The sequence below is a fragment of the Pelobates fuscus genome, chromosome 7 (assembly GCF_036172605.1).
Source record: "Pelobates fuscus isolate aPelFus1 chromosome 7, aPelFus1.pri, whole genome shotgun sequence".
Taxonomy (NCBI): Eukaryota; Metazoa; Chordata; class Amphibia; order Anura; family Pelobatidae; genus Pelobates; species Pelobates fuscus.
The window spans coordinates 161152175-161173095 of NC_086323.1; the positions used below are offsets into that span (position 1 = coordinate 161152175).

At 39.1% G+C, this 20921-nt stretch overlaps 1 protein-coding gene across 1 annotated transcript in view; it reads left to right on the top strand.

The window, feature by feature from the left end:
* Positions 1-13936, top strand: part of FAM3D (FAM3 metabolism regulating signaling molecule D) — a 30414-nt gene extending 16478 nt beyond the window's left edge. Inside the window, exons 3-7 of the mRNA XM_063428159.1 lie at positions 2119-2177; positions 6288-6338; positions 7178-7262; positions 7501-7627; positions 13585-13936. Coding sequence (XP_063284229.1) covers positions 2119-2177; positions 6288-6338; positions 7178-7262; positions 7501-7627; positions 13585-13671 — 409 coding nt within the window. The 3' untranslated portion in view covers positions 13672-13936. The remainder of the gene's footprint in view (positions 1-2118; positions 2178-6287; positions 6339-7177; positions 7263-7500; positions 7628-13584) is intronic.
* The last annotated feature ends 6985 nt before the right edge of the window (positions 13937-20921 follow it).

The following is a 20921-nucleotide window of genomic DNA, read 5'->3' on the forward strand; positions in this document are numbered from 1 at the left end:
GAAGATGACACTTGCCTTTATTGCTAAAAAGTTAAAAAGAAATCCAAAAATGTGTGATAGCTCATATTTTGGTAGATTTTTTTCGTTAAATCTTTTTATTAGGATTAATAATATTAACATTAATAATTATGGGGGTGAGCATGTGCAGAAGAACACCACGCAAAATGTAATGTCTCCAAACATGAGAGAGGAAGTTGTAAGAAACAGATTTTGAATAAAAAAAGCATACTACATAAGAAAGCCTGATATGAAAGTAAAATGTAGAACAATAAATCAGGCATACCCAATCATCATTAGGCAAGCCGCCATGCTTATGTTACTAACAAGTTACTTAAAGCGACAGTAAATTCACCAAAATAACTATCTTAATGAAGCTGTTTTGGTGTATAAACCTTGCCTCTTAAGTTTCACTGCTCAATTTTTTGTTCTGTTTATGCGGCCCTAGCCACACATCCTCTGATTGTGACTGACACAGTCTGCATGAAAAACCAAATGGTTTAATTTTTAATTACGTGTTACTTACTTTAAAGGTTTTTATATTCTGCTCTGTAAATTGAACTTTAATTACACACAGAAGGCTTCTAAGAGTCTGACAAGCTATTATCGGAGCAGGAGATAAGAAATTCAAAATTAAACAGAAATTGCAATAAAGGAAGTGCAAACATTAGATGACTCTTTACAGGAAGTGTTTGGGAAGGCTGTGCATTTACTTGCAGGGACGTGTGCCCAGGGCTGTATAAATAAAGTGATGTAATTCCTAATTTGCAGAAAAATGAGCAGTGAGACTGCAGGGGCATGATCTATACACCAAAATTGCTTCATTAAGCTAAAGTTGTTTTGATGACTATGGTGTCCCTTTAATTTTAATAACATTTGTGGTAAAGTGGCATTGCCTGTAACTCCAATACTAAACAGATAAGAGAAAAGAAAAAAAGAAAATAGTTGTACAAAAGCAATATAATACATTATTGTCTTTGTATAAGTAGGATGCCAATAGGTCGCCGATAGAACATCCCAAAACGTACACGTTTAAAAAACAACAGTTAAATATGGAGGTTATTCTTTTCTCTTTGTACAAACATATAAATGTTACTGTATATCCTTGGATACTGAGCCAATTTGGGAGCACTTTATTTTTTTTGTTTTTTTCTACTTCTGTGAGAAAATACACAAGAGCATTTGTTCCTGTTTTTTCATGTTACCATTTGAACTCTGTATATGAATACTGCTTCTATGATGACAGAAAAGGATTTACACATTAAATCAAACGTATAATCGCTTCTAGAGATTGTTTTTTTATTGTTTTTGTTACTTATGTCACTGCTTTTATAGGTCTTGTTTATTCAGTTAATCTGTTGGTTTTGTGATCTTTCCTGAGAGCCGTTTTATCAGTAATAGCCATTTGCACTTATTTTCTAGTTTCACCAAAATTCCAGCTTTTATTAATAACCCTCTTTGATTAACGATAATTGCATCAAAAACTTGTAAGATGTTTTTACCCATCATTCTTAACCCTCTGATATATCTATATAGATATATCTATACATAGAATATCCAAAAAATGGTGGCTGCACACCTCGGTCCTCGTTTAAAATCCAATAGTTTATTTGGTATACATTAACATCGAGATCAAAATTTCAGCCCTGTTATGGGCTTTCCTCAGGATCAAAAATTATATGTAATTCAGCCCTGTTATGGGCTTTCTTCAGGATCAAAAATTACATAGAATTTTTGATCCTGAGGAAAGCCCATAACATGGCTGAAACGTTGATCTCGATTTTAATGTATACCTAATAAACTATTGGATTTTAAACAAAGACCGAGGAGTGCAGCCACCATTTTTTGGATATTCTATGTGACCACAGCCTGTTGACTTTGCACCCGGCATTACCCAGAAAGTGTGAGTGCAAGGAAACTTTTGTCTTAAGTATTTACACCAGGAGCAAACAATGTTATCAATATGTACTGAAAAAAATAATATTTATTTGGTTACTCAGCAAAGTTGCTTGAATAAAACACATATTATTTACCGATTTATTTCCTTATATCATGTGCCCAACACCTTTTCCATTCAGTCAATTTATACTAACATTTGATCTCTGCTATGTATTATTTCAGTTTAATGAGTGGTGTGAGGAATAACATTGGTCCAGGCATTAATATAGCTTTAATTAACGGTAAGTTACCAAAAACAAAATTGTGTAATCTATTGATTTTATAGTTTGCTAAATAGATTACATTTCTGTTTGGTCTTGGAGGTGTTTGGCTTTTTTTTTTTTTTTTTTTTTTTAAATGTCTCTGTTATTAAGAAGTAAAATAAACAATGTGCTCTTGTTAGCATTTGGTATCTGTGCTAGTATGTGTATACTATAATGTTGGGTAGCAGCTAAATGCATAGTTTCTGGAGGTAAACCGCGACCTTGTATTGACACATAAAGATACCAGAATGTGTTGTTTCTCTGTACCTGATTATTGAATACCTAGCACCATTGTAGCAATGTTGAAATGTCACTATGTTTACAAGAAAAGAGTGTCATTTTCATCTCCATTTATAATGCCAGCTCTGGGTTAAAAGGGAAACTCAAATGCAATGAAACACTTTAACTTTAACTACATGTCTTTTTATTCAAGCAAAATTGGTGCATCTTATTCAAGGGTATTTAGCACTTTTATAACTATAGATAAATAGATAGATAGATAGATAGATAGATGACCCAGGACACACAGCCAGCAGGACTTGCAGCACAAAAGCCTTATGCTGAGGTAGCATTTCTGGAAAAATGTTCCCACCATCCCTGCCCAACACACCACCCTCCCCATGGTATTCACTACATTTATAGCTGGTTCAAATGACCTGGTTTCCCAAACACAACAATTATGTCTATGTTCATCCCATACACTATACTTGCACCTATCCACCCTTTCCCCTCCAACTCCTTGTAAATCCTCAAAATACAGACATTCAACCAAAACATTTAAATCTTACTCCCACCTTCTCTTACTTTCTATGCTTCTACTCCTGGCAGCTTGTGATGTCTCTCCAAACTCTGATCCTACCTCTATCCACCTACCTTGTGTCCACCCTAGGAAACCTATCCAATTTTATATCCATCCCATGTAACTCTCCCTTTAAGCCCTCCTTCCATTCTGCCCTTTGGAATGCACACTCTGTGTGCAACATAACTAAATCTACTTCCCTCCATGACTTATTCCTCTCTCGCTCCCTTAACTTACTTGCTTTGACTGAAACTTGTCTCTCTCCTTCTGACACAGCTACCCATACCTCATTATCCTGTGGTGCTCTATAGTTTACGCTCAACCCAAGACAGTCTGACAGTAAAGGTGTTATTTATCGCCCTCTGGATCTCCTCCTTCTTGACCCCTTTGCTGCCTGGCTACCCTACTTTCTCTCCTCTAAAATACCATCCCGAATTCTCGGGGACTTCAATATTCCTATTAACCCACTCCAGACCTATCGCAGTGGGCTAATTCTCCCCCCCACCCCCCCCCCCCCATGTAACTGGCAATATCCTTAACCTAATTTTCTCTTATGCATGTACAGTGTCTAATATCTCCAACACTCCATTTCCTCTCTCTGACCACCACCTCTTATCATTTGCTCTAGAATACCCCTTCACCCAACAACCTAAGCCTAAACCCCCTCAACTCAGGAGGAACCTTAATTCTCCAGCAGCCGTCAGCTGATATTGATTCACAACAACTATCCATCCCTTCCCTCTCCTGTCCCTCACTGGCCATCTCCACATAACACTACCCTCACCTCTTCCTTGAATGCTGCAGCCCCACTCTAAACATGCACCTCGAGGAGGACATGGCCCCAGCCATGACATGCTAAATCAACACGCTACCTGCACAGATGCTCCCATTGTGCTCCACGCTCCTGGAGGAAGTCTCACACCCAGTCGGACTTTCTCCATTTGATATTCATTTTATGTTCATACAGCGCAGCCCTTGCCCTCGCCAAACAGTAATACTTTTCCTCTCTCATTAGTTCCAGCAATGCCAGGCATCTCTTTGACACCTTTAACTCTCTTCCCTGCCCTGCTGTGGCCACCCCTCAAGCTAACCTTACAGCTGAGAGCTTTGCATGCTACTTTACCAGCAAGATTGAACAGCTAAGGAAAGAATTATCCCCACCCTGCCTTTCTCTTTCTCAACCACACATAGATCATGCGTTTCCTAGCCTTCAGACTTTCTTCCCTGTTACTGAACAAGAGGTGGGTGCTCTTCTCCTGTCCTCTCACCCCACCACTTGCCCATTTGATCCTGTCCTGTCTCTCCTTATCACATCTCTCTCCCCTTGTCTTGTGCCTTCCTTGACACACATCTTCAACTGTTCTCTCTTCTGGCATTATCCCTGCTGACCTTAAACATGCTACTGTAATACCTATCCTGAAAATAAACATCCCTCAACCCATCCCACCACCCTCTAACTATCTTCCCATATCCCTGCTCCCTTTTTCTTCAAAGTGTCTGGAAAGACTTGTCTTTACTTGTCTTTACTAGTATTTCTCACTTCCTCAATTCACACTCTATCCTTGACCCTCTTCAATCTGGCTTCCGTCCCCTCCACTCTACTGAGACTGCTCTTATTAAAGTAACTAATTGGCTAATCACAGCTTAATCCAAAGGCCACTATTCCATACTAATTCCTCTTGACCTCTCTGCTGCCTTTGACACCGTTGATCATGCTCTCCTTCTTCAAACTCTTCAATCACTCGGTCTCTGTGACTTTGTCCTCTCGTGGTTTTCCTTTTATCTCTCCCAACGCTTATTCAGTGTCTCCTTTTCTAATGTAACCTCATCCCTTCGTCCTGTCTCAGTTGGAGTCCCCCAAGGTTCTGCCCTTTGTCCCCTTCTATTTTATCTTTATACTGCCTCTCTTGGCAAACTTATTGCCTAATTTGGATTCCACTACCACCTGTACACTGATGATATCCAATTATATATCTCCTCCCCGGACCTCTCCCCGGCCATCCTGCAGCGTGTCACTGCTTGCCTTTCCTCCATCTCTACTAAAGAGCTTGTCCATGCTCTAGTACAGGGATAGGCAACCTTCGGCACTCCAGATGTTGTGGACTACATCTCCCATTATGCTCTTACACCCATAATGTTGACTATGCCTGCTTTAGTAATTGCCCGCATGGATTATTGTAACTCTAGTTGGTCTTCCCAAAAAACATATTGCCCCTCTACAGTCTGTAATGAATGCTGCCGCCAGACTGATTTTCCTCTTTAGTCAGTCCTCTCACACCTCACCCTTCTGTCAGTCCTTACATTGACTTCCTGTATCCTATAGGAGTCAATTCAAAGTGCTAACCCATACTTATAAAGCATTGGCCAATTCTAGCCCCTCTTATATCTCTTCACAGATCCATAGGTATGCCCCTTGTCGGTCTCTCCACTCTGCCCATGACCTTCTCCTGTCCGCTGCTCGCCCCCCGTATGGCCAACTCACGCTTGCAGGACTTCTCGCGGGTGGCTCCCTTCCTATGGGATAGCCTACCTACTGCCATCAGACTTTCCCCTAGTGTTCAATCATTTATGAAGTGCCTTAAAACCCATCTCTTTAGAAAAGCTTATGGCCTCTCAGAGTAACCTCTACCTCACATACCTGTCTCTTGCTCTCTCCTAAAGGACAGCACTCTACTCTCTCCTCCAGCTCTGCTTCACTCTAACCTATTTTGATTGCTATTTCCTGTCCAATAGTCCCACCTCCTGTCCTACAGTCCTACCTCCTATAGACTGTAAGCTTGTTTGAGCAGGGTCCTCTTCAATCGTTTCTGTAAGTGTTCTTGTAATTATCCTATTTATAGCTAAATCCCCCCCTCTCATAATATTGATAGATAGATAAATTGATTTCAGGTAGGTTTCCTGTCTCACTTGCCTTGACCTGTAGAATGAAGCAGAAGTAAGTGCTTCTCAGAGAGAAGTATTGTTGGCATGTCCCAAAGCTTCTCTATAAGAAGCATCTGATTGGGCACTAGTCAGTCACCAGTAACTATAACATCACACAAGGTTGATCAGAACTGCAGCGTGGAGAATGCACTAGCACTGAAATTTTGATTGAGTATTGAAATGGAGGGGGGCAGTTTACAGAACACTCCTATTAAAAAAAAATATATGTGTATTTATAGATGTATGTTTCAAGCAAATCATAATAAGATGATGGAATTTATAGACATACAATTTTAGATTAAATAAAAAAAGTTCAGTTTCCATATAATAATTATTTTCATTGTATAATTTTTTTTTCCATCATTCAGCCAATAATGGAAGCCTTTTGAAAACAGCCAATTTCAATATGTATTCCGGAGGTAGGTTGTAAATTATAAATGTCTCTGTAAACACATGTATATTCCCCTTTCACATGTTAAGCCATTAAATTAATATATAAAAGACTAATAAATGTGGAAAAAAATATTAGAGCATTAAGAGAAGTGATATAAGAGCAGAAAATTTTTTATGGAACAGATCTATTCTACTTATGTGTTCTTATGACTGAGGACTAAGGAGGCACACATAAAAAAAAAATAATAATTAGTGGACCCAGAGTCAGATTTAAAGATTGTATTATTTGAGCATCCAACACAATACTTCAAACTAAAAAATATCCCAATAGTTTTCTCATCACTTTCTAAAGACGATTTAAAATAGTAAACAAAAACCAAATTACCAATCTAATTTACTTATTATTTATTTTGAAAAAAATAAATAACATTTTTACACAGAGCCGGCCTTTTAATGCAGAGCAAACCACAGATTTAAACAATGTTAAGGACCGCAATTCTGGAACATCTTGCTAGCTATGGTTGGGCACACAGCTGTGATGTTGGAATGAACAATAGCTCGAACCCCTAATGTTTAGGTTTTCAAAAGCCTGTGTGCATAATGTTGAATTTTAGGAATAGTAATTTTACACTTGCATTCAATAAAGTTTAATGCCAGGAATTGCAAGTGAATTTTACATTTAGAGCCAAAATAGTCTAACTGGAAACATTCTCTACGTGAGTTATTCTTTTAGCTCAGCCATCTTGCCCTAATAATTTGAAATTCACTTTGAATCCTCAACAATGCTAACTAGTGAATAAGCTAGGTCTTACCAGTATGTTGCAGTAATCAGTAAGTTGACATGTATTTTATTATTTCTTTATAGATGTAAAGCCACTTATAGCATTTATAGAAAATTTAAATGAGGGGACATTATTGCTCATCTCATCGTATGATGATCCAGCGACAAAGTAAGTATTTAAACAAAAAGTATTTGTTACATATGTTGTTACCATGCATATCGACTGTTAAATTGTTCAGTACAGTAGCACTAAAATAATTCAACAGTGAATTCCCAAGTTAATTCTACAATTACCAAACAATATACTGACAATTAATGCCTTGCCCACAACTTTAGCCTTTGCTCACTGTTTGAGTGTATCAAAACATAGTAAATAAAGTTTGTCCCCAAATTCTTTTTTCCCTTAGATTGGATACTAAAGCCAGAGAATTATTAACAAGTTATGGAAGCAGTTATGCAAAGACACTGGGTTTTCGAGATAGCTGGGTTTTTGTTGGAGGCAAAGGATTGAAAGATAAAAGTCCATTTGAACAGGTAAATATCATTTTCATACAATAAGCATAAAAAAGAAGAACATGTCACAAATATTGATTTTAGTTTAACTCAGTTTTAAAGGACCACTATAGGCACCTAGACCACTTCAGCTTAATGAATTGGTCTGGGTGCCAGGTCCAGCTAGGGTTAACCCATTTTTTATAAACATAGCAGTTTCAGAGAAACTGCTATGTTTATAAATGGGTTAAGCCTTCCCCCAAATCCTCTAGTGGCTGTCTCATTGACAGCCGCTAGAGGCGCTTGCGTGATTCTCACTGTGAAAATCACAGTGAGAGCACACAAGCGTCCATAGGAAAGCATTGATAATTACCCCTTTTCCCCTTTCCAGAGCCGGGCGGGAGGGGGACCCTGAGGGTGGGGGCACCTTCAGGGCACTATAGTGCCAGGAAAACGAGTATGTTTTCCTGGCACTTAGTGGTCCTTTAAGCATTCTTTAGGTCTCTCTCTCTCTCTATATATATATATATATATGATGCCTATTGTTGTGACTTAGATGATGATCAGATAACATGTATGACCAATTTGTGTAGAAATCCATTATCATACTGTTTTGTAATAATGTTTTAGGTATATATATATATATATACTTAAAACATTATTACAAAACAGTATGATAATGGATTTCTACACAAATTGGTCATAAATGTTATCTGATCATCATCTAAGTCACAACAATAGGCAATCACAGTATGCTTAAACTAATAACACACAAAGAATGAAATGTTGCCATGTTTTTATTGAACACACCATGTAAACATTCACAGTGCAGGTGGAAAAAGTATGTGAACCCCTAGACTAATGACATCTCCAAGAGCTAATTGGAGTGAGATGTCAGCCAACTGGAGTCAAATCAATGAGATGAGATTGGAGGTGTTGGTTACAGCTTCCCTGCCCTATAAAAAACACACACCAGTTCTGGGTTTGCTTTTCACAAGAAGCATTGCCTGATGTGAATGATGCCTCACACAAAAGAGCTCTCAGAAGACCTACGATTAAGAATTGTTGACTTGCATAAAGCTGGAAAGGGTTATACAAGTATCTCCAAAAGCCTTGCTGTTCATCAGTCCACGGTAAGACAAATTGTCTATAAATGGAGAAAGTTCAGCACTGCTGCTACTCTCCCTAGGAGTGGCCGTCCTGTAAAGATGACTGCAAGAGCACAGCGCAGACTGCTCACTGAGGTGAAGAAGAATCCTAGAGTGTCAGCTAAAGACTGACAAAAGTTACTGGCAAATGCTAACATCCCTGTTAGCGAATCTACAATACGTAAAACACTAAACAAGAATGGAATTCATGGGAGGATACCACAGAGGAAGCCACTGCTGTCCAAACAAAACATTGCTGCACGTTTACAGTTTGCACAAGAGCACCTGGATGTTCCACAGCAGTACTGGCAAAATATTCTGTGGACAGATGAAACCAAAGTTGAGTTGTTTGGAAGAAACACACAACACTATGTGTGGCGAAAAAGAGGCACAGCACACCAACATCAAAACCTCATCCCAACTGTGAAGTATGGTGGTGGGGGCATCATGGTTTGGGGTTGCTTTGCTGCGTCAAGGCCTGGACGGATTGCTATCATCGAAGGAAAAATGAATTCCCAAGTTTATCAAGACATTTTGCAGGAGAACTTAAGGCCATCTGTCTACCAGCTGAAGCTCAACAGAAGATGTGTGTTGCAACAGGACAATGACCCAAAGCATAGAAGTAAATCAACAAAAGAATGGCTTAAACAGAAGAAAATACGCCTCTGAAGTGGCCCAGAGTCCTGACCTCAACCCGATTGAGATGCTGTGGCATGACCTCAAGAAAGCGATTCACACCAGACATCCCAAGAATATTGCTGAACTGAAACAGTTCTGTAAAGAGGAATGGTCAAGAATTACTCCTGACCGTTGTGCACGTCTGATCTGCAACTACAGGAAATGTTTGGTTGAAGTTATTGCTGCCAAAGGAGGTTCAACCAGTTATTAAATCCAAGGGTTCACATACTTTTTCCACCTGCACTGTAAATGTTTACATGGTGTGTTCAATAAAAACATGGCAACATTTAATTCTTTGTGTGTTATTAGTTTAACCCCTTAACACCGCAGCCAAATGTACAAGTTGTGAACAGAACAAAACGTAAACAAAACCTGGCATTTACGCTATATGTCTGTCCAACCGTAATTCACCTCTTTCATATTAAATGCGATCCCCATTATTATATATCATTTTATTCAGGGGAAACAGGGCTTTCATTTAACATCAAATATTTAGGTATTGAACATAATTTAATATAAAAAATTTATAAAAAAAATGGGAGAAAAAAAGAATTTTTTAATTTTTTTTTGTTCTATGTGACATTTTAACTGTGGATGTCAAAATACTGTTTGCTTTTACTGCAATACAATACACATATTTGTATTCAGCGTTGTCTCACGTGTAAAACAGTACCCCCTATGTACAGGTTTTATGGTGTTTTGGGAAGTTACAGGGTCAAATATAGCACGTTACATTTGAAATTGAAATTCGCCAGATTGGTTACGTTGCCTTTGAGACTGTATAGTAGCCCAGGAATTAAATTTACACCCATAATGGCATACCATTTGCAATAGTAGACAACCCAAGGTATTGCAAATGGGGTATGTCCAGTCTTTTTTAGTAGCCATTTGGTCACAAACACTGGCCAAAGTTAGCGTTAGTATTTGTTTGTGTGTGAAAAATGCAAAAAACGCCAATTTTGGCCAGTGTTTGTGACTAAGTGGCTACTAAAAAAGTCTGGACAAACCCCATTTGCAATACCTTGGGTTGTCTACTATTGCAAATGGTATGCCATCATAGGGGTAATTTTCATTCTTGGGCTACCATAGGGTCACAAAGGCAACGTAAGCAATCTGGCGAATTTTAATGTGAAAAAAATGAAACACAAGCCTTATATTTGACGCTGTAACTTTTGAAAACACCATAAAACCTGTACATGTGGGGTACTGTTGTACTCGGGAGACTTCGCTCAACACAAATAGTATTGCAGCAATAATATCGTCCGTGTAAGTGCTGTTTGTGCGTGAAAAATGCAGAAAACGTCACTTTTACTGGCGATATCATCGTTGTAATACATTTTACTGTTTTGAAACACTAATATCTGTGTTCAGCAAAGTCTCCCGAGTAAAACAGTACCCCCCATGTACAGGTTTTATGGTGTCTTGGAAAGTTATAGGGTTAAATATAGTGCTAGCAAATTAAATTCCCTATACTTTCGGCATGGGTTGTCAGGCAGGTCCCGCTAATTGTAATTAATTAGGATACCTAATTATGTAAAATTATTACATAAATATATGTGTAGAATTAATATATGTATATATATACATATGTGTATATATACGTATATATATATATAATTTTTTTTTAATATTTTTATTTATATATAGGTATATATATAGTGATATATACGTATATATTTATGTATATAGATATATATATATTATAATATATATATTATTTTGTTCTACGTGTATTTTGATATAAATATATATATTAATATCACAATACAGTTAGAACGAAATAACACATCTATATATTTTTTAATTATTTATTTTTAAATATTTTTTTAATTTTATTTTTTAGGTATTTACATATATATTTTTTTATATTATATATAAATATATATATATAACAATAATTATATATATATTTAATCAGTATCAGTCTACGTGTAATTTGATATTAATATATATATATATATATATATATATATATTTATTAATATTTAAATACACGTCGTGTATGTGTAAATGTGTGTGTGTGTGTGTGTGTGTATATATATATACTTAGATCATATATATATAATATATATGATCTAAGTATATTTTATTTGTAACTGTAATTTTTTTAATTTATTTTTTGAACTAATATTTTATTTTTTTTACAGGACAGGGGTCAGAGACAGTGTCAGCCAGTGATTTCACATCACTGGCTGACACACAGGATCAGTGATCACAGTGACTGCCTGTCACTGTGATCACCTCCTGCAGATTGGGTAATTGACCACAGGGGGGAGTGCCTGGGTGGTACAAGCACTCCCCCCTTCCAATCTGCAGGGGGATCACTGTGCCAGTTACATGTGTCAGCCAATAGGCTGACACATGTAACACTGATCGCAGTGACAGGCTGTCACTGCGATCAGAGTGCTTTGAGATCGCAGTGACAGCCTGTTACTGCGATCAGACTTCGCAGATCGCGGTCACTGACCCCAAGGGGACTGCCTGGGGGGCCAGGTAAGTCCCCCGACCGCGATCTGCAGAAGGGGAAAGCCGCCGGCCGCATGTGTCAGCCGATTTGAAATCGGCTGACACATGCTTAATACTGGTCGCAGTGACAGCCTGTCACTGCGATCAGAGACTGCAGATCACGGTCACCGGCCACAGGGGGGGTTGCCTGGGGGGCCAGGCATCCCCCCCGACCGCGATCTGCAGCGGGCGATTAGCGCCGGCCACGTGGGCGGCCATTATGGCGAGGACGTAATATTACGCCCGCCGGCGTTTAGAGCCGGTTCCTGCAGGACGTAATATTACGTCCTCCGGACTTAAGGGGTTAAGCAGACTGCGATGGTCTATTGTTGTGACTTAGATGATGATCAGATCACATTTTATGACCGAATTGTGCAGAAATCCATATCATTCCAAAGGGTTCACATACTTTTTCTTGCAACTGTATATATATCTTTTTATACTGTTTTATAATAAAGTGCAAAAATAATAAAAATCTATATTCAGTGTATCGCTTTTTCTTACAATGGTGTGAGCAGCCATCTTTAGTTAAAGGCGTGGCTTATCTACGAAGAATGCGCACAATCTGAATGTTTGAAACCTTTATCTAATCCTTTTTGAGAGGTCAAACACTTAGGCAAGATGTTAGGATTCCTGAACACACACTAGTTTTTGCTTATCTGTATGTCTTTGGTCAGATAAGCTATGCTTCTGACTCATAAGAATGTAAGGCAGACATAACTGTAGAGCAGTGTAAACAAGGAGGTATTTAATTACATATATGCATTTCAAAATCATACAAACGGAGCATATAATACATGTAATCTTTTATTTTAAATAATAATAATAATACAAAATGACTATTTTCCTAGAAACAGACACTCCAAACCACTTCAACGTATTGTGCTATTCCAAGCATTTAATACAGTTTCTTAGCTGCAATAGTTAGAGGGTAGAAAATATTTCATATTAGTTACAATTTGGACATTTTAAATACAGACGCTTTGCTATCTTTTATTTAAAAGATATTGAAGTGCATTCACTGGTAATTCTCCATATACGCTTTTATTAAGTCCCAATATTGTATATAAGTGTTCAGTGAAATCGGATAACTTCCTTAAATAGAAACTATAGTGCCAGGAAAACAAACTTATTTTCCTGAAACTATAGTTTCCCAGTGCTGATTTCCTTCGGTGCTGGCTTGGGTCCACCTTCTGTCCTCTAACGTTGGTGGGGGAGACCAATTGTGCATGCGCGGCAATGGCCGCGCTCACATCATGATTTCCCCATAGGAAAGCACTATTCAATGCTTTCCAATGAGGTTTTTGGTGACGCAGGATGTCCCAATGCATAGCGTGAGGACATCCAGCATCAGGCGACCAAAAGTCACCTATCAGTCCTGAAGTTCATTTAGTGGCTGTCTGGTAGACAGCCACTAGAGGTCGAGTTAACCCTAGCAGGTAATTATTGCAGTTTCTTAAAAACTGCAGTAATTACTTGCTCAGGGATAAGGGACCTGGGGCAGTGCACACAGACCACTTAAATGAGCCGACGTGGTCTGGGTGCCTATAGTGTCCCTTTATTTTTTTTTAATTAGGAGTCACATGCAGAGCAAAGTAAGTAATTCTAGATATTTCCATCACATTAAATAAACCCATTGCCCCACTAACCTTATCATTTACTCCACAGTATCTCAAGAATGAAAAAGAAAAAAACAAGTACGATGGTTGGCCAGAGGTTTTGGAAATGGAAGGCTGTATTCCCAAGAAGATGTAATGAAGGCAAAACTGAGATGCAGTGTCCAAAACACTTTAAATTATATTGTGACTGTCATCTATGGGAATAACGTTACCTGCAATCACTTTGTTTTATGTTTGTGAATCAATTCAGGACTGTCAGGAATATCCATTGCTTGGGCAGAACTGGTTTATTTGTTTATGTATATATTTATATTTAATAATAGTGAAACTGTTATAAATGTCTATGGTAGATGTTTACTGTTTTATGGCTGGAAAAAAAAAAATGTAGATCATATATTGAATTGAATCTCAAAGTATATTAGGTGAAAATGTCCTCCTTAGGAGCTTTAATCTGAAAAATAAAACCCATGAGTGCAATACCATTTATAAAGAGAGAGAGAGAGAGATGGTAAATGTGAAAATATGCCATTGAAGATACCTATTTTTTATGGATAGATCCATATTCCAGAGGTGGCACATGATTCTGCATGTATATTTTATATTACATTATGTTTTAAAACTTGGTTGCACAGCAGCTGGGATACCAACGAATGTTCTGTACCATTCCAACTGTTGTAGAACATAACATGTAGACCCACACAGATGGACAAACACAGAAACTTAGAGATACATGTTCATGAATACTCACAGACACTTCCTTAGGTGTGCTTAACCATGACATACATACCCAGGCTGCACGAGCTTGATAAGAGCCGCAATCCTTAACAGCGGACACTATTTGTGGCTGTTATCATAAATTCTGTCTCCCTTCCCTCTTTGGTATGATGGAGAGGTGCTGGTAAGATTGATCATGGTGTGTATCCCAGAAACAGTGAACTCAAAACTCCATTACAATACCAATACAAGACTAATATGATTGTGACTATAACAAGAGTTGCAGAGGTTTTTTTTTCCAAATAAACTATTTTTGGCCCAATATTTGTAGTTTTGTTTTCAATGCACAAAAAATATTTTTATGAATAGACCCTATAGTTATATAGTGTCTTCACTTCCTGTCCAATATTCTGGCATACAAGCGACATGATAATGGCAGAATTATGACAGCAAAAACTAATTGCACCTGCTACTTAAATTCAAAGTTAATTTCAAATTCTTTACAAAAATAGCAGATCTGGGACTTTAGCCAACTTGGAGAATTTATCCAATTTAGCTATTCTAAATTCACTTTAGTTTATAACCCTAGATTGACAAACCCTGAGATATGAAGTGTCAAAGCACAATATGAAGTGTTTGCCCAATGTGATATCCCACAGTTCAGTATTAGATCTGAAAACATAAACTGCCCTTTAAAATAATAGGTTCACAACTAGGATCAATACATCGCAGTGACTTGAATGCATGTTTTATAGTTTTATTAAAGTTAATCACTATGTAAGGGCCCTATTTTTTTTTTTATTTTTTTTTTTATAATGTGCATACAGGTACATTTCAGCATTTAACGCCACAACAGCGTAGGCATGCATACAATGTTTAAGACAGTGGCATGAAAAACAGCCATTTTTTAAAGTTTTATAAACAAGCTAAGCTGGCCTGTCCATTTCAACATTAGTGTGGGAAAATTTGCCAGGAGTAGATAGACATGAGCAGAAGATGTATTGATGTATTGATAGGTTGAGTAGGGTAAAGCATAGAAAATTGACAGCATAGCATAAGCTGTTTGTAGAGAAGAATATGCTTACTCTATGACATGCTATAGAAGTGGTCGTAGAGTGGAACCACTGAAGTTAAGCCTAGCATTATTTAACCATACCTCAAACGATTAAATTAAAAGATAAACACAAAAAAAACAAGAATAATATCAAGAAAGGCAGGTATACATCTGTTCTTCGTTGAGGAGATGGGGATGCATGTATTAGGCTTGTAGCCAGAATCATGTATTGCGACCTTGCAGGCCGACCACACTTTTTAAGAGGCTGTCATATGTCTTAAAAAAGGGGTGGGGAACGTCTGGCCAGCAGGCCGTATTAGGGTTGCAAAATAATTTGTTATGGCCCTCCCAGGGCTGGCGCTACCATAAAGCAGCACAGGCTGCCTTAGGGCACAACATCCCACTAACCGGCTTTAGCAGGAGTGGAGCGCATACTTAGCACTCCCCTCCAGTCAGTTACTCCTGTGTAGCTTGACTGAGCTGCAGATCAGGATAGAGGAGCTTCTATAACCTCTACCCCGGTCTCACAGGAAGTGCATGCAGGGAGCGCCAAACTTCTCCCTGTCAAGCTAGAGGTTACAGAAGCTCCTCTATCCCTGTGTGTGGCTTGGCCACACTATACAGGTGGGAGGTGAAGAGACACATGGGGAGGAAGGTAAAAGGGGATAAGGCACACGGGGGCTGGAAATGAGACACATTAGGGGCAGGGCCAGACTGGCGAAACAAAGCAGCCCTAGAAAAATATCTATGCCAGCCCAATAGGCCAATCTCACTGACACACACAGACACGCTTACTGGTACACACACATAACTTTAGTACAGACAAACTCTGACACACACACAAACTTACTACAAACAAGTCCACTGAGACACACACACATGCTCTCTACAGACAAGCCCACTGACACACACATGCTCACTGCAGACAAGCTCACTAAAACACACACGTTCCCTGCAGACAAGCTCACTAAAACACACACGTTCCCTACAGACAAGCTCATTGATGCACACACATACAAGCTCACTCAGCAGACACACACACACACACATATACAAGCTCAAACACTAGCAGACACACACAGAATCTCACTCACAAACAGGCACACACACACACATACAAGCTCACTCACTAGCAGACATGCACACAAGCTCACTCACTAGCCTGCACACACACACACACTCACTCACGAGCAGGCACACACAAGCTCACGCACTAGCAAGCACACACACATACAAGCTCACTAAGTAGCAGACACACACACACACAAGATCACACACTAGCAAGCGCACACACATACAAGCTCACTCACTAGCAGGCACACACACACACAAAACAAGCTCACTCACTTGCAGACACATGCACACACACACAAGCTCACTTACTAGCACACACACACACACACACAATCTCATTCACTAGCAGACACACACACACACAAGCTCACTCATTAGCAGTCACACACACACACAATCACTGTCATGGCTAAAGCTTACCTGGCACTGGGAGGTCAGCAAACCTGCCTGTGGGGGCGGAGCTTACTCACAGCACTTAGGTGGTGCTTAAGTGCAGGGGTGGGCAGGCAGTGCAGAATTGCTTAGCATTGTGTAGGGATACTGACAGGTCTCCCTCTGGCTGCCAGCAGCCTAATTGCAGCCACACCAGCCCCCAGTACCTCCCTTCTCAATCCCCTCAGACTGACACAGGCTAGCACAGACCGAGGGGAAAATAATTTAGGGCTGTCTGATCGACCCCAGGTGCCGCGGCCCACCGGGAAATTTCCCGGTATCCCAGTGGGCCAGTCCGGCCCTGATTGGGGGAAAGCTTGGGGGGAATGAATGAACACATTGGGGTAGGGCTTAGTGAATGAGACACATTGGGGGGCAGTGGGAATGAGAAACATGAGGGTGCTGGGGGATAAGACACATTGGAGGGGCAGTGAGAATGAGACACATAGCGTGGGCTGGGTGATGAGACACATGGGGTTGGCTAGGGGAATGAGACATGGGGTGGGCTGGGGGAATAATAGACATTGGGTGGGCTGGGGTGGGAGAATGAGAGACATGGGAACTGGGTGAATGAGACACATGGGGGGCAGGATTAATGAGACACATTAAGTGGACTGGGGGAAGGAGCAGTGTCGGACCCAGAAGCTAATCTCAGGAGGGGCACTGGCAGATCATTTAAAGAAACAATCCAGGCACAATAACCACTACAGCTCTCTGCCAAGTCCAGCTGGAAAATGAAGTCAGCATCCCCATAAAGCTCATCTGCGGAAGGAAGCATGAAGTGCTCCAAAATCTCCCGGTAGACGGCTGCGTTGACCCTGGACTTAATGAAGCACAGTGGACCAACACCAGCAGATGACATGGCTCTCCAAATCAACACAGACTGTGGAAACTTCACACTGGACTTAAAGCATCTAGCAGTGTGTGCCTCTTCATTCTTCCTCCAAACTCTGGGTCCTTGGTTTCCAAATGAGATGCAAAAGTAGCTCTCATCAGAAAAGAGGACTTTGGACCACTGAGCAAATCCAAGTCTGTTTTTCTTTAGCCCAGGTAAGATGCTTCTGATGTTGTTTGTTGTTCAGGAGCGGCTTGACAAGAGGAATATGACATCTGAAGTCCATGTCCAGGATCTGTCTGTGTGTGGTGGCTCTTGATGCACTGGCTCCAGCCTCAGTCCACTCCTTGTGAAAGTCCCCAACACATCTGAATGGCCTTTTCCTGACAAGGTGCTGCTTGTGCACCTTTTTCTTCCACACTTTTCCCTTCCACATAACTTTCTATTAATGTGCTTTGATTCAGCAATTACCTTTTGAGGCTTTCCCTCCTTATGGAGGGTCAATGATGGTTTTCTGCACAACTGTCAGGCCAGCGGTCTTCCCCGTGATTGTGATTCCTACTGAGCCAGACTGAGAGACCATTTAAAAGCTCAGAAACCATTTGCAGGTGTTATGGCTTACTTGGCTAATTAGAGTGGGACACTGTGAGCCTAGAATATTGCACCTTTTCACAATATTCTTATTTATTGTTTATATTTGCCACCCATTAGTCCACTTTTCTTTTTCTTATTTACTGAGATTGTGGATTTGGGGTTTTCATGAGCTGTAAGCCATAATCATCGCACTTATGACAAATCACAGCCTGAACTCTCTTGCTTTGCATGTAATGCGCCTACCTCATATATTAGTTTCCCCTTTTACATTGCATTACTGAAATAAATTAACTTTTGCACGACATTCTAATTTTTCGAGTATCACCTGTATATCCCACCATACAGGCCAGTGAATGACAACTGAAGCAAATAGGTTTTCTGCACTATAGCTGGTCTCCAGAGCTTGCAATGACCCCAGTCAAGAACACCCATAGCAATGTGAGTATGTAATTATTTTGTCCTTCCATTTCCCTTCCTTTTTATTTTTTTATTTAGATTAATAGTATTGTTTGTTTCTATCACTAGATGGCACTATTGGATTAGTTTTGAGAACTGTATACCCAGAATTCTTCATTTCATTACATACCCTGTATATTTTGAAAATGTGCATTTATGAGGTTTGGAAAAAGAAATTAAATATATAAATACACATCTCTTTATCCTGGAATAGGGTGTCTCCATCATGTCTCCTAATCTATCATTGTTAGAAATCCTGCCCTTTTCTGCCATTGAACACATGCCTTAATTTAATACGTTTCCAAATGATTTAATACCAGTGGGGAAAAAAATGGTTTCTTAGTTTTTATTTTTATTTATTTACCTTAATAGGCTTTAAGACTATATGGGAACTTTGTAGATTAATTTCAAGTTTTCTAACAGTACTGAATCATTATCTCAAAAAATAATAAAACCATAGTTAGAAGGGGAGGAGAAATTGAAACAACGTGTCTATTCTTTCTCATTTGCATTTTGTGCCCAGCTGTGCCTAGACTGACCTGGAGTGTGATGTCACTTGCCAAATCTTTGAGCATGACATAAAAAAAAAGAAAGGGTAGCAGAAATTCTAAGTGATTTTCAACATTTTAGAAAATATGAAGTTTATTTATTCATTTTATTGCAGTGCATTGAAATCCAAACTGTAATATTTCAGCAAACAGCAAGCTGTACTAAATGTTGCTACTCAGTTTTTAATTTGCTTTAGTTAATAAACCCATATGTTTCATAGATATTTAAGGAAAAGAGGCAAATTGAAGTGGTGGAGTCTAGCACCCTATCATCTTAAAAGATGATGTGTGTAGTGTGCCATTGCGACTCACTGGTACTTTTTGGGCGACAAACATCTACTAGCTGTTGGTATTACCATTGCATTACTTCTAAGTTTTACGACAAGTATGATCACAAGTCCAGAGTTTATCATATAAAATTAGATTTCAGTTAATATAATTGTATAATTCTCTCTCTCTCTCTCTCTATATATATATATATATATATATATATATATATATATATATATATATATATCACCTTCAATACTGTTTTTCAGGCTGAGATTCTATTCCTAGCTTAATGCGGGTCACCTATAACCTAGCACTACTGGGACGGATAGTGTAATCACTATTTAAGCTTTACTGACTTATCTTGATTTTATTGTGTCCTCTGTATTTTGCTTTACTATAAACATATCTTGACACTTGAGGAGTTCTTTTTAGCCTATATCAATATTATTCTACAACAGATGTAACATTGTGGATTGTATAGGAATTTGTTGCTACTTAGATTTGTTAAGCAAGTATTTACCAGTAGCTACATTTTTTCCTCTGTTGCCATGAACATGAATAGGTTAGATTGGCTATATTTGCACACATGATTTCGACCGTGAATTGTAGACTTTATTGTCACACAGTTTTCATTTTATACTGCATAAAAGCTAGGTTTTATATATATTATACTTCCTTTGGTAAAATTAACAGTTGTTTGTGTCGATTGCACTCCTTAGGAGTTACTTCCATGTTTTAGGATACATTTTCTAAAGATGCAAATGCTTAGCTCCTTTTCTCTCCTTTTCTTGCTTTCAAAGAATTGAGAAAGAGCAGTATAAGAGGGATAGCAATGTATAGCAAATTTAGCAGAAAGCATGGTACTGTAAACCTCAAAGTCTACAAATCATTCCTACCATAAATCCTAAGCTAGTAATACAATAGGCAACTTTCCAAGTTCCTCAACCACCATGTGACAGAATTTCAGTAACAAATTACTCATAAAGCACAAACATGCTATACCAGGGGTAGGCAACCTTTTAGCAGCACTGTGCCGATATAGGATTGTGATGTCCCGTAGAGTGCCGGTCCTATTTTTTTTTTTTTTAAATGAGGTGTGTATGCTGCCATATCCTGCTTGTTATTTTTACTGTAATGGCTTTGTATCGTTGTATTTGTGCGTATATGCAGGGCCGTCTTTAATATTGACTGGACCCTGGGCAAAGCATTTGTTTGGGGTCCCCTGGACCCTGTCCCCCCTCCCCAGGCGTGCACCTCAACGCAGTGGCGGACCTAAATTAGAGAGGTGCAAGAATTTTTTTGGGCCTCCCTGTTGCACGAGTGATTAAAAGGTAGATCCCCATCTGTCGTGCAACTCCAGTAATGCATTGACAGCTGGGGCTCTACCGTTTACCCATGTTTCCAGG